Below are 12,732 nucleotides of genomic sequence, written 5' to 3'. Positions count from 1 at the left end.
TATGTGTCTCAGAGCTTTTGGGCTTAGGATGGCCCAGACTAGTTACTGGCTCTACTGGTCACTCTGAGTGCCCATTTTATGAATTTTCAGTGCCCCTAGGCCTTTCTCATAAAAGCCTTTTGCTCGTTTTATTTTAAAAATGAAAAATTTTTTGTTTACTTAAACTTTTACTTTCTTTCCCTCCTTGCCCTCATGGAAGGACAGGGAAAAGAAACAAAACTTCTGTAATCAATATTCATTGTAAAGCCAAACAAATTTCCACACTGCCCATATCCAAAATTGAGTATCTTTATCTGCAACTGGGTGCATTGTTTTTTTGTTAGGAGGTGTGTAGCATTTTTCACAGTTTCTGGGATTGTGGTTGATTATTACATTGATCCAAAGTTATTGAGTCTTTAAAAGATGTTTGTTGTTATAGTGTTATTGTTGCATAAATTGTTCTCTTGCTTGTGCTCATTTCATTCTGCATCAGTTCGTGTAAGTCCCTCCAGTTTTCTCTGAAACACTCCTTTTCTTCATTTCTTGTGGCATAGTAGTGTTACATTCATATACCATAATTTGTCCAGCCATTCCCCAATTGATGACCATCATAATTTCTATTTCTTTTCTACTACAAAAAAATTGCTCTAAATATTTTGTATGAGTGCTTTTACTATGTAACAATGGATAGATAACATAATCAGGAAAACCTGGATTCAAAATTTAAATCATACCTCAGGTAGTTATTAATGTGATTCTGGGCAAGTCACTTAATTTTTTCAGAATCAATTTCTTCATCTGTAAGTGGGGTTAATTATAGCACCTACTTCTTAGGGTTGTTATGAGGCTAAAATGAGATACCATACAAATTGCTATATAAAATCCTAGTTATCACTTAGGCATACAGGGAATGAAACCCAGCTTGCAAGGAGCTTTCACAACAGGTATATACCTCTATTTATATCTGCATATTCTTATGTAAATATGCATATTGCCATGTAAAATCCTAATTGTCATCATCATCATTATTATTCCATTTGTCTTCTGGGAACATAGTTTTTGGGGTAGTGGTATCATGACTGGGTCAGAGAGTTTACACAGTTCAATAACTTTTGGGGCGCACATCTAAATTGCTTTCCAGAATGACTGGACCAATTTGCATCTCACTCAACAGTACATTAATGTGCCTATTTTTTTCACAACCTTCAACATTTGTCATTTTTTTTTTTGCCAACTTTGCTAATCTGTTGAGTGTGAGGTGGAACTTCAGAGTTGCTTTCATTTGTATTTTTCTGATTACTAATCATCTGCCTTTCTGCTGAGAAGAGAGGTATATTTGAGTATCTGTTCTTTGGGGGCCATTAGTGGTTTCCCATTACATAGGATTCAGCTACATGTTGAGTCTGAATTATCTCTGGCTCATCCACTTTGAAATGTCCCCTAGTCAACTCATGCTGCAGCACTGCAGCTCAGAGAGACTGACTGGGGTTAGATATAGCAATCTCTGATTGATAAACGTGGAAGTGAGTGTTAAATATGAGAGTTTATGAGGTTATTGAGAGAAAAGAGAAGTCCTGGCACAGAACCTTGGGGAATGCCCACAGTTAGGAGGTATGATTTGGATGATGAGCCTGCAAAGGAGAAGGGGCAATCAGAAAGCTAGAGAAGAACCAGTAGAGATTAGTGGGACAAAAACCAAAAGATATGAGAGTATCTTGGTAGAGAGCTTGGTCAGCAGTGTCAAATGCTGCATATAGGTCAAGTTGGATAAAGACTGAGAAAAGACCATTAGATTTAGCAATTAAAAGATCATTGTTACCTTGGGAGAGAGCAATTTCATGAAGTGATGAGGTCAGAAGTCCAGTTGCAAAGTGTTGAGAAGTGAGGGAGAGAAGTAGAAACTACTTGTGTAGAAGACTTTTTTAAAAAGTAGTTTGGCTGAGAAAGTAGTAGAGAGATAGTATGATGGCTTGATGTGATAGTAGGATGTATGAAGGTTTTTTAAGAAAGGGAGAGACCTGCATATGTATTAAGGTAGTAGGGAAGGAGAAGTTGAAGATTGGAGAGTAGAGGGGATTGAAGTTGCAATTTGCTCAAGATAGGGTGGGAATAAAGACATATGAAGAGAGGTTGACCTTGGCAAAGAGAAAGTCTATCTTGTTTTACTAAAGGAAAGGAGATGCAAGTGATTGGCAGAAACTTGAATGGACACAATTTTCTCAGTAAAGTAAGAAGTGAAGTCCTCAAGTAAGATAAGGAAGAGGACATGGGGGAGATTTGGGAAACTTGAGGGGTGGTGGAAGCAAAGGTCAGACAGGAGGTCAATTAAGGGGGACTTAAAAGGGCCTGGTTGATGTTGTATAATATGAATTTATAATATATCTAGTCAGCACAGATGTGAGATTTCTCCATTTAAATAGATCACAGTTATATAATTATTCCATAAAGAAGCATATGTCTGCTTATCAGAATTAAGTACTTTGGTGCTTAATATCTAATTCTACAGATGGTTATTTTGGTTACTTAAAGCTATGAATTGGGAAAAAAATTCCTTTTATTTTGATCTGTGAAATAAACTTCAAATAGGCTTTTTACATTTTATATAGGAAAAATCAGTTTATACTGCAAATTAATAACACAAACATTTCAGTAGAAACTTTCTACTTGCTTAAGAACAAAATTCCTGTATTTAATTCAGCGAATATTTTTGAGCACCTACTATTTTTTTTAACCACTGTTTTAGATCTTGTGGAGACTACAAAAGATGAATGACATGGTCAGTATTCCCACACTTTCTCAGTAGTTAATAATCATGTTGGGCAGACATGACTTGAAACACATGAAAAACAATATAAAATAGTATGCAGTAAGGTACTAAAATGAATTTAATTTGATTTAACATTACATTTAACATGTCATCACATAACATAACATTAAAGTGCTAAGGCCCAAACATCACTAGGATACTACACTAGTGACCTCTTTCGAAGTTGACTTTGAAACATTAATGACTACTCTTTGGGTCAGCAGTTCTGAATCCACCCAGTTATACTTATTGTCTAGCCCATATCTTTCCATCTTGTCCACAAGAAACTTTAGCAATAATACTGTGATAAAATCTAGCTACTATTCCTTTGATTTACCAGTTTAATACAGACAGAAATAGAAATAACTTAATCTGGTATGTTCTTGATAAAGCCATGTTGACTCTTTGTAATCACTGCTTCCTTTTGTAGATATTCACTAACCCTTTAGCAACATATTCTAGATTTTTGCTAGGATTAAAAATTAAATTTACTGGCCTAAAGTTGGAGAATTCCATTCTCTTGTGTTTTTTGGAAATTGGGACAGTATTTTTCTTTTTGTAAGCCTTTAGTGTTTGTGTAATTCTACATAGTCTTTTAGTGATCCCTGGCAGTGGCTTAGTAATCATATTTGCCAATGTAGTTCCTCTGAGCCTTCTGGTTTGAATTCAAAAAGCAGTTAGACTTTTTCTTCCTATTTGCCTACCTATCTTACATATAAACATCATAATAAACATGCCATTTTTTTTCTTTCTGCCATCTTCTCTGACTACTGGTGCCCTTTCTTCATTCCACCTATTATAATCATATTCATTCTATCCCATGCCATCCTAATCACGGTTGAGCACAGCACAAGCCCCATATCCTCAATAAAACTGACTATTCCAGGCCTAAGGTCTTAGGACTTTTTTGCCTCAGTACAGCGATTTAGTGAAACAACGTCATTTTATAGACGAGACAGTTGAGTTCCTGGGGTGTTAAATGAATTCGTGCAGATGAAGCAGCTAATAAGTTTCTGAGGCAGGATATGAACCCAGGTCTCCTGACTCTAAAGATAGTTTTCCTTTCACTTGGACTATGCCTCTTCTCATTTGGAATTATTTCCTTCTTACCACTTTGGAAATTCTTCATTTTGTTCTTAAGAACTTCCATTATTGAATTTTGGGTCATCGAATCTCATCTTTCTTTTAACCCTTTGAAATTTGTATTCTTAAAATCTAGAGTTCATATCAAATTGTGTCCAGTTTTCCTGTCATATCTATTAAGATGGAGTGGTTACTTCCATTCAAGGTTTCCATCATTTTAATTCTAGCAAACCAATTTTTTCTTGTTGATAAGAATCAGATCTATAGTAGAATTTCCTCTTGTTTGGTAGTTCCACCTTTCGGAGGATGAAACTATCATTAAAACACAGCAAGAAATTATTAGCACCTCTTCTTTTGGCAGAGGGCTCCCAAATGTCTGAATATTTGAGTATAATTAACATCATTCCTTCCATTATGGGTTGGGTGGAGGGAGAGGAATGCTTAAAAAATAAAGGTATAGTAACCCTTGCCTCTAGTTTCTTTTTTGTTCCCATATTCCATACAGCCACTAATTGTTATTTTTAAAGTACAGGTGTGACCGTGCCATTTCTCTGTTAAAGAACCTTCAATGGGTTCCCTGTTGCCTTTAGGATAAAACACGCACATTTAAAAACCTGTATAATTTGCCTCTAGCCCATTTTTCCAAATCAGTTTCACTTCATTCTACCTCATATACTCTATTTCAGCTAAACTGCCCTACTTGCTTGTACTATGTGCTACATTATTACTCCCTTCCATGCCTTTGTACAGGCTGTTCTATGTCTGGAATGCCTTCACTCTTCACTCTTCCTTCTTGGAATTCCTGTCTCTCTTCAAAGCTCAACTTAAGTGCCACCTCCTTTACAAGCCTTTACAGAGTACCCCCTCACTTGTTATTATTAATTATGTTTCAGAATAGTATATAAGAGCATAAGAGATGTTAAAAATGCTTTCTGAGACCTGGAGAAGAATACCTTTGACTAGGGAGGTTGTGGTGATGGGGAGGATCAGGAAGGCATCATGTGAGAGGTGACCTTTGTTCTGATTCCAAAAGGATGGGTGAATTTTGTGTTCTGAATATATTATCTTTCTGATACAGTTTAATGTTGTTTTTTTTTTGTCTTTACACTTTTTTAATATGACACAGTATTAAACTTTTTTAATATGACACAGTATTCCCTGTTAGTTCTGTCCTTAGGCATGTGTCATCGCCACAGATCCATTCTCCTTCTCCCCTTTCAAATGACTTAGAATCATCAAATGATGAATTTATAATTGATGAATCAGATTGCTCTTTCTCTCAAAACTGGATTTTAATACCTAACAAGAACAACAAGCCTGTGAAACAGAGCAAGACAGCTCCAGTGGAGAACTCCCAGGACCCAGAAAGAAAAAAGTCAAGGGCAGAGCAACAGAAAGGAGAAAAATGCAGCTCAGCAAGTGATAAACACCCTAATGCAGAGAATGGAATTTCAGATGTTATTAGTGGAGAGAAGACCTCAAAATCTGTAAAACATAAAGCTCGAACAGTGGAGAAATCACAGTCCTCTAAAAGAAAAAAATCAGACAGTTTATCTGGTGAAGTGGAAAATGCTTCTGAATCCACAAGACATAAAATATATTCTGAGGAATCAGAACAATTTTTGGAAAATAAAAAGGCTGTTGTGCAACGCCAGAATGAAAAATGTGAGACCCAAATAGATAATAGACAGTCTGATGAAGGTCTAGTTAATTTTGCTGAAGAAAACCAAGATAGTTTCCACAGTGAGCAAAATATTGCAGAAGTAGATACTGCCTTAAGAACTACTAAATCCAAAACTAACTCAGTGGAGAAATCACAAACTACAGAAAGAAGAAAGTTCAGGAAACGCCAGAATAGAGAATACAAGTGCAAAGTAGGTGTGAAGCAGCATGGCATAGAGCAGACCAAGAAGAGAAGATTTAATGTGTCACAAACAAATCAAGACGAGCTACAAAGGAAGTCTCACAGAAGTTTGGAAAAACGGGAAGAAAGAGCAGAATCTTGCCACTCTGCAGAACAAACACTGTCTGCTGCTGGTAAGTGTTTGCACATGGTAAGGAAAATACAAAGATGAAAGTATAGTCACACTTTGCCCAACAGGAACTGAATTGGAGAACTGTAAGCAATCAGTAAAGCCTTCTCAGTATGAATGAGAGGCATCATAGTATAGCGGAAAGGCAATAAATTGGGAGTCCGAGGGCTTGTGTTAAAATCCTAGTTCTGCCACTTAATACTTATTGGATGGTGGCTAAAAGTCACTTAACCTCCCTCAACCTCCTGATGGCTATTTCGGTTGAAAGTTTTCTAGCTTACCTTTTGAGCTTTATAATACATTCTTCTTTATGCATTCTATAATACGGCTGAGCTAGCCTTCTTGCTGTTGTTCCCATAGGACATTCTTATCTCCCATAAACTTGCCTTTGTACTGGTTTTACATCTTTTCTGGGATGCATTTCCTCATTGACTTCATCTATTAGAACCTCAAGTTATTTTCAAAACTTAGCTATTGTTATTGTTGTACATGAAGGCTTTCTTGTGCTACCCCCTCCCCCAGCTGCTAGTTTTAGTGTCATCATCCTCTCCCCATCATATATTTATTTTATGTGTGTTTTGTATGTGCTTATTTGTATCTGTGTTTTCTTCACTAATAGTATGTAAACTTCTTGAGGGCAGGAACTTTCTTTTTTTTGTTTTTGTTTCTGTACTATCTAGCTCAGTGCCTTGCAAATAGATATTTCCTTTTGTTTCTTGTTTGATTGATTTGGCATTGACAGAAGCACAATTATTTTGCCTCTGTCACTTGTTATGTGATCTTGGGCAGGTTACTTAACATCTTCACTTCAGTTTTCTCATCCATAAAATTACAAATTTGATCTTGATGGCCAGTTTTTGTAATATAATGATCTTTCAGGTGACTGGAAAATTCACTTTGCCTTTCTGTACATTGGCACTGAAATTCTCATTTGCCTTTTGTTACTTCTACTCCTGGTCTAGTAATTTGAATGGTTAATTAGTTCACTAATTTGTCATGTCTGTTAATAGTTTTAGGCCTTCCTTCTGTATCATCCCTACTTTTATCGATGTCAGCTCCATTTGATCCACGTTTATCATGTTCTTGCCAAGGCCCTAAGACAAACAGTTGTGATTCTTAGCTGTTGTTTCAATCCTAGTTCAGCCCTCCTTCATATTTCTGGCTATGTAAATGTCACTTGTGCCTATGCTATTCTTTTTATTGATCTCTGTCTTAGATCTGATTCTGTCACCTTGTCCTTAAACCATCTGTAATTGTAATTGGTCCCTGAAGTAACATTGTTGGCTTTCTTTTGCATTATAGATAACATTGCTTTCTGCATTATTGTTTGAATGGGTCTGTGGAGGCATCAGTTTTTTTTCATAGTCAGTAAAGATTTATTAAGCACCTTCTATATGTGCTAAGTTCTAGGGACATGAAAAGAGGCAAAAGACAGTCCCTGCTCTTAAGAAACTCACAGTCTAATGGTCATACATTAAGTTTGACTAACTATCTGAATCCAAGATTTGAAACTACATCTTTTCACTTGAAATCCAGTATTTGCATTTATTTATTTATTTATTTTTTTGGCAGTTGGGATTAAGTGACTTGCCCAGGGTCACACAGCTAGTAAGTGTCAAGTGTTTGGTCTGAGGCTGGATTTGAACTCAGGTACTCCTGACTTCAGGGCTGGTGCTCTATCCACTGCACCACCTAACTTTCCCTAGTATTTCCATTTTCTAGGCTGTCTCCTTTTTATGTTTTTAAAAACTGTTCTGCACATTTGATTAATATTTTCTTAGTTTATTTCAGTCATAATTTTTATTGTTTTTTTTAATCCTTTAATGCTTTTGTACAGCTTTAATATGCTGAAGGAGAATCTGGGTTCCACAGTACTAGTCTAAGGCATAGGGAAGAAGGCTAAGCAATGAATAAAGGTAATTGGGGAATAGAAAAAGTAAGGAATTGGAGAGAAAGATGAGAGAAGGCAAAAGAAAAAATGAAGTAGTCCCTATCTAATACTACAGATAGTATCTTTAATGGATCCACTTACTACGAAGTGGCAGCCCTATCATAATTAACTTACCCTTGCTTTATTCCTTCAGTAATTTTTCTGTAAGAGTTCTTCATCTTTGAGTTTCTCAACTGTGTGGCTTTTTGCTTGCTCTTCTTGCTAGTAGACCCATATCAATTATCTGTTGTGGCTACCTACCTCAAGATAATTGTGTGAAAGACATACTTTCAGCCTAGTTTTAATATCATTAAGGGGGGAAGTACTTATTATTTTTCTGGACAGTTTGAATTAATTCTTTGTTCTGTATTCAAAATTTTATGAAGTTCTACAACTTCATGACAAAGAATCATAGAAAAAAACTAAAGGAGTCGATAGAGATCTTGAAATCATACAAAATCCTCTCCCTCCCAACTTCTCAACTTTCAGGTAGATGAACCCAAGGCAGATGATTGTTTTTTCCTTTTTTTTCCCCTCTAAATTAAGACACTGTCTTTAATCTATTCTAATATTTTGTTAGCGTGATGAAATAATTGGTTTCTGTTTCTATGGGAATCTAGTCAAGTAGTTCCTCAGTATGAGACATTTTGATTGGTTGTCTTCCTTCCTCTCTGACTACAACTTTCTTGTTTCTTTTGTTCTTTTGCTACCTCAAACTGGGTGATTTATCCAGTAAACAAAACACATTATTTTTGTGGCCTTTCTACATTCGGTCCTTTGGAGGCATTGCCATATTTCCTGGTATTAGTTATCACTTCTGTGCTTATGACTCTCTAATCACCCAAATCCAGGTGCCATCCTAGTTTTACATTTCCCTTTTAGACAAGTTCCAACTCTTTCATTAAGGTGGTGACTGTGTTATATATCTTTTCTTTATTGATCTCTAAACTAACTCTTAACTTTTGTATTCATAGCATGCGGTTTAATCTAGCAAAACATTTTAAGAATATACTATGTATGTTACATTTCTTAACATTTTGTCATATCATTGCGTAATTTTGATATGTGAATCTTTTTACTTGTTTCATGTATATAACATAAGATTCTCATGGGCAGGGTTTGCTTTAAAAATTTTTTCGTATCCTGAATGGTCTAGCATATATAATGTTAACCACATATTATGTGCTCATTAAATACTTTATTTTGTTTTTTTGTTTTTTGTTTTTGTGTTGGTTTTTTTTTTTTGGCTAGGCAATGGGGTTAAGTGACTTGCCCAGGGTCACACAGCTAGTAAGTGTCAAGTGTCTGAGGCCAGATTTCAACTCAGGTCCTCCTGAATCCAGGGCTGGTGCTCTGTCCACTGCACCACCTAGCTGCCCCCTCATTAAATACTTTAAAAAATTTTGGTAGTGAAGTTCTTCCTTTTGTCTGGCCATACTAACTCTTTATATGCCCATCTCTGTCTTGTTGTTTCATTATACACAAATTCTAGGTTATAGGCGCACTTTAAAGTAGAATGATCTTTGCTGCTTTTTCCTATCTTGTTTTTTATCAGCTAAAATGATACAACTGAAAATTATCTTTTTCTTTTACTGGATGGTTTTGTATATATCACTTCCCATAAAGTCCTCTGCTATTTTCTTAATTATCCTTTGCATCACTGGTGGATCAATTTTTTTTTGTATTAGTTGATATTAAGCCTTTTTAACTTGTCAACTTATGCCAATCATTGTTTTCCTTTCCTCTATTTAAATTGTGTCATTATTCTCTAATTTCTCTCTCTCCCTCTTTTTTTTTTTTTTTTTTTTTTTAATTGGTTTTGGGGTTAAGTGACTTGCCCACGGTCACACACCTAGTACGTGTTATGAGTCTGAGGCTGGTTTTGAACTCAGGTCCTCCTGAATCCAGGGTCGGTGCTCTATTCACTGCGCCACCTAGCTGCCTCTACTAATTTTTCTTTTCTCAGTCTACAAGTGAGCCTCTCTTTATGGGATGAATGAAAAAACATTTATCAAGTACTCATGTGCAAAACACTGCTAAACACTGTACATACACGTAGAAACATAAATGCAAATTGGAAAAATCACTTCACATCTCACCTACATAGAGTAAAGCTGGACAAAGCTCTGCTTCTAAAAAAATTCTCTGCTAATTTACTTAGAGTGTAATAATAGGAAAAAAATCTCCTATTTCTTATTTGTTCCTAAGAATATTTTTTATAGCATGGAAGTAAATATTGATTATCAAAATTATTTTTTTGGTAATTATGAAACATGAAAATTTGCCACTAAATTTTGGTAACTGGTAATTTTACAGAGAATTTAATTCTTTTTTATGAAGACAAAATCAAAACTTAAGGGTTGTATTTAAAAAAATTTTCAGTTTGTTTTGTATGTCCTGAGTTGTCTTATGTCTTTTTCCTACTTTCTGAAAAATCCCCTGTTCAATAAAATGTGAATTATTTTTTTCATGCTTCTTAATTTCAGGAAAAGGAAAAAACAACAATGGTACTGCTCAGCAAATTCAGAAAAAAGGACATTTAAATAAGACAGCATCTAAAAACCAACAAATGTCTAAGAAGAGAGAAATTATACTGAAACAAAACCAATCTCCAAAGTTCACTATTACTAGAAGTCAGAGAATTTCTAAGCGTCCATCTAATTGGTGGGTAGTGACAGCAGAAGAGGGTAAGTATTCTTATTTCATAATGAATAAAATTTCTTCTATTCTGGCTTTCTTCCTTTCATGCTCCTTTCATCTACTTGTACTTCTTCAGACCTGATTTCCAGCATATGACCCAGCATCCCTGGCCATCTTCTCCAGCTCATGCTATATAGTTTCTCATACTGTCTGACATGCTAACTTTGGAGGGGGAGATATAATACTTTCTGCTACTCCTGTACTTAACATTACTTAGCAGCTTCTCCTCTGAAATTTTATCACAATTTTTCATTCTATATAAGTTACAGTGACTGTTGTCTACTGACCACAAAATTATTCGTCCCCCCTTTTTTTTCTCCAGTAAATTATACCTGACTCACTGTTTTCCTCTCCTCCCTACCTCTTGCCTTTGTACTAGAGGACTCCCATCTGTCCATATGATCTCTAGGATTGGATATAAAATCCTCTAGCCTTCAAAGTTCTTTATAACCTACTCTGCCCTGCCCCACCCTCCTTCCCATTTCCCTTTGGTTCCAGTCTTCTTCTTTTTTTTTTTTTAAAGGCAGTTGGGGTTCAGTGACTTGTCCAGGGTCACACATAGTTCCAGTCTTCTAACTACTTACCTTACTGCCCTTTCTTTTCCTCCCCAAATGTGTTCTTCAGTTCAGTGACAATAACCTCCTTACTGTCCCTTGAAAAAGACACTGCATCTGTTAACTTTGGACCTTTTTTTCCACTGACTGCCTCCATGCCTGGAATGCTCTCCCCTCATCTACACCTCCTGGCTTCCCTTCCCTCTATGAAATCCCAACTAAAATCTCACCTTCTACAGGGAGTCTTTCCTGATCCCTCTTAATTCTAGTGCCTTCCCTCTGTTGATCATTGCTAATTTATGTTGTATGTAACTTGCTCATATTTAGTTATTTGCATATTGTCTCCCCCATTACATTGTGAACTCTTCAAGAGCTGGAACTGTCTTTTACCATTCTTCGTATCCCCAGTGCTTAGCTCAGTGTCTGGCACACTTTTGTTGTTCAGTTGTGTCTGACTCCTTGTGACCCAATGGACCATAGCATGCCAGGCCCTTGTTGCAAAAAGAATTTGCAATAAAGAGAAACTGAGGCACAAAACTCTGAGCATGATCAAGTTATTAGGAAGGCTAGCAATTGCCAGTAAATGGGATCCATGGCTTCTCTAATAGCCCAGGATGCCATTGATAGCAAGAACAGTTCTTTTTTATACAGTGAAAAGCTAACAGGTTGTATGAGGTACCAAAACTAATTCTGTAATGAAAACTAAACTAAGGCTGTAATTGGTCTGTAGCAGAGGTAAAGGGCAGGCTTAAATTTGGCCTGACTCACAAGAGGAGATCTCAAGGACACATGGCAATGGGGAAAACACAAAATTGACTAACATCCTCTGGGACAGTCCTGTGTCAGGCACCCTCCTACACCAGAGTGGTCTGGTCCTAGGCAAAACATCTTATGACTAGGTCAGCTCATCTTCTATTTCCCCCACTCCTTCCTTCTGAGGTGAGATAAATTGAGTCCAGGCTGTAGCCCATAAGGGTAGGGAAGTTAAACTCTTATAAACTCTACTACTAAGGCCTATACAATCAAATCTAAATCTGATCCAGAAGTATTGATTCTAGTGATTAGATACAGTTGTCAATAAGTAATACAAAATAAAGTAGGGTCTCGGTTTTCAATTTCACACCTTTCTGTCCTCCACTATCTCCTGGAGTCTGTCTAAGCTCATGTTCATTGCTTCCGTGAACTATCCATCTCATCTTCTGCCATCCCCTCCTTTTGCCTTCAATTTTTCCTGGCATCAGAGTTTTTTCTGATGACTTCTGTCTTATTATATGGCCAATGTATTTAAGCTTCAGCTTCATTCACTATTTGTCCTTTGAATGAATAGTCTAGTTTCCTTAAGTATTGACTGATTTGATCTCTTTACTGTCCAAGGGACTCTCAAAAGTCTTCCCTAGCACCATAATTCAAAAGCTTCAATTCTACGGCTCTCAGTTTTCCTTATAGACCAACCCTCACAGATATATTACTACTGGTAAAACTGTAGCTTTGACCATGTGGATCTCTGTTGGCAAGGTGATGTGTCTGCTTTTTAGCATTCTCACCAGATTTGCCATAACTTTTTTTTCCAAGGAGCAAGTATCTTTTAATTTCATAGCTGCAGTTATCGTCTGCAGTGATCTTTGAAACCAAGAATAGAAAATCTTA

The 12,732-nt window shown here is 36.3% G+C and overlaps 1 protein-coding gene across 7 annotated transcripts in view; it reads left to right on the top strand.

Moving 5' to 3' along the window:
* The window catches only part of CENPC (centromere protein C), a 59,282-nt gene that overhangs the window by 13,424 nt on the left and 33,126 nt on the right, over window positions 1–12,732 (top strand). For all 7 annotated transcript variants that reach the window (XM_027836571.1, XM_027836567.1, XM_027836570.1 and 4 more), the window contains exons 8-9: window positions 5,034–5,905; window positions 10,318–10,518. In XM_027836571.1, the coding sequence (XP_027692372.1) occupies window positions 5,034–5,905; window positions 10,318–10,518 (1,073 nt within the window). The remainder of the gene's footprint in view (window positions 1–5,033; window positions 5,906–10,317; window positions 10,519–12,732) is intronic.

The sequence above is a fragment of the Vombatus ursinus genome, unplaced genomic scaffold (genome assembly GCF_900497805.2).
Source record: "Vombatus ursinus unplaced genomic scaffold, bare-nosed wombat genome assembly UNPS02014818.1, whole genome shotgun sequence".
NCBI lineage: Eukaryota > Metazoa > Chordata > Mammalia > Diprotodontia > Vombatidae > Vombatus > Vombatus ursinus.
Note: the sequence above shows the minus strand (reverse complement) of the source record. Positions and strands in the feature narration are given on the sequence as shown.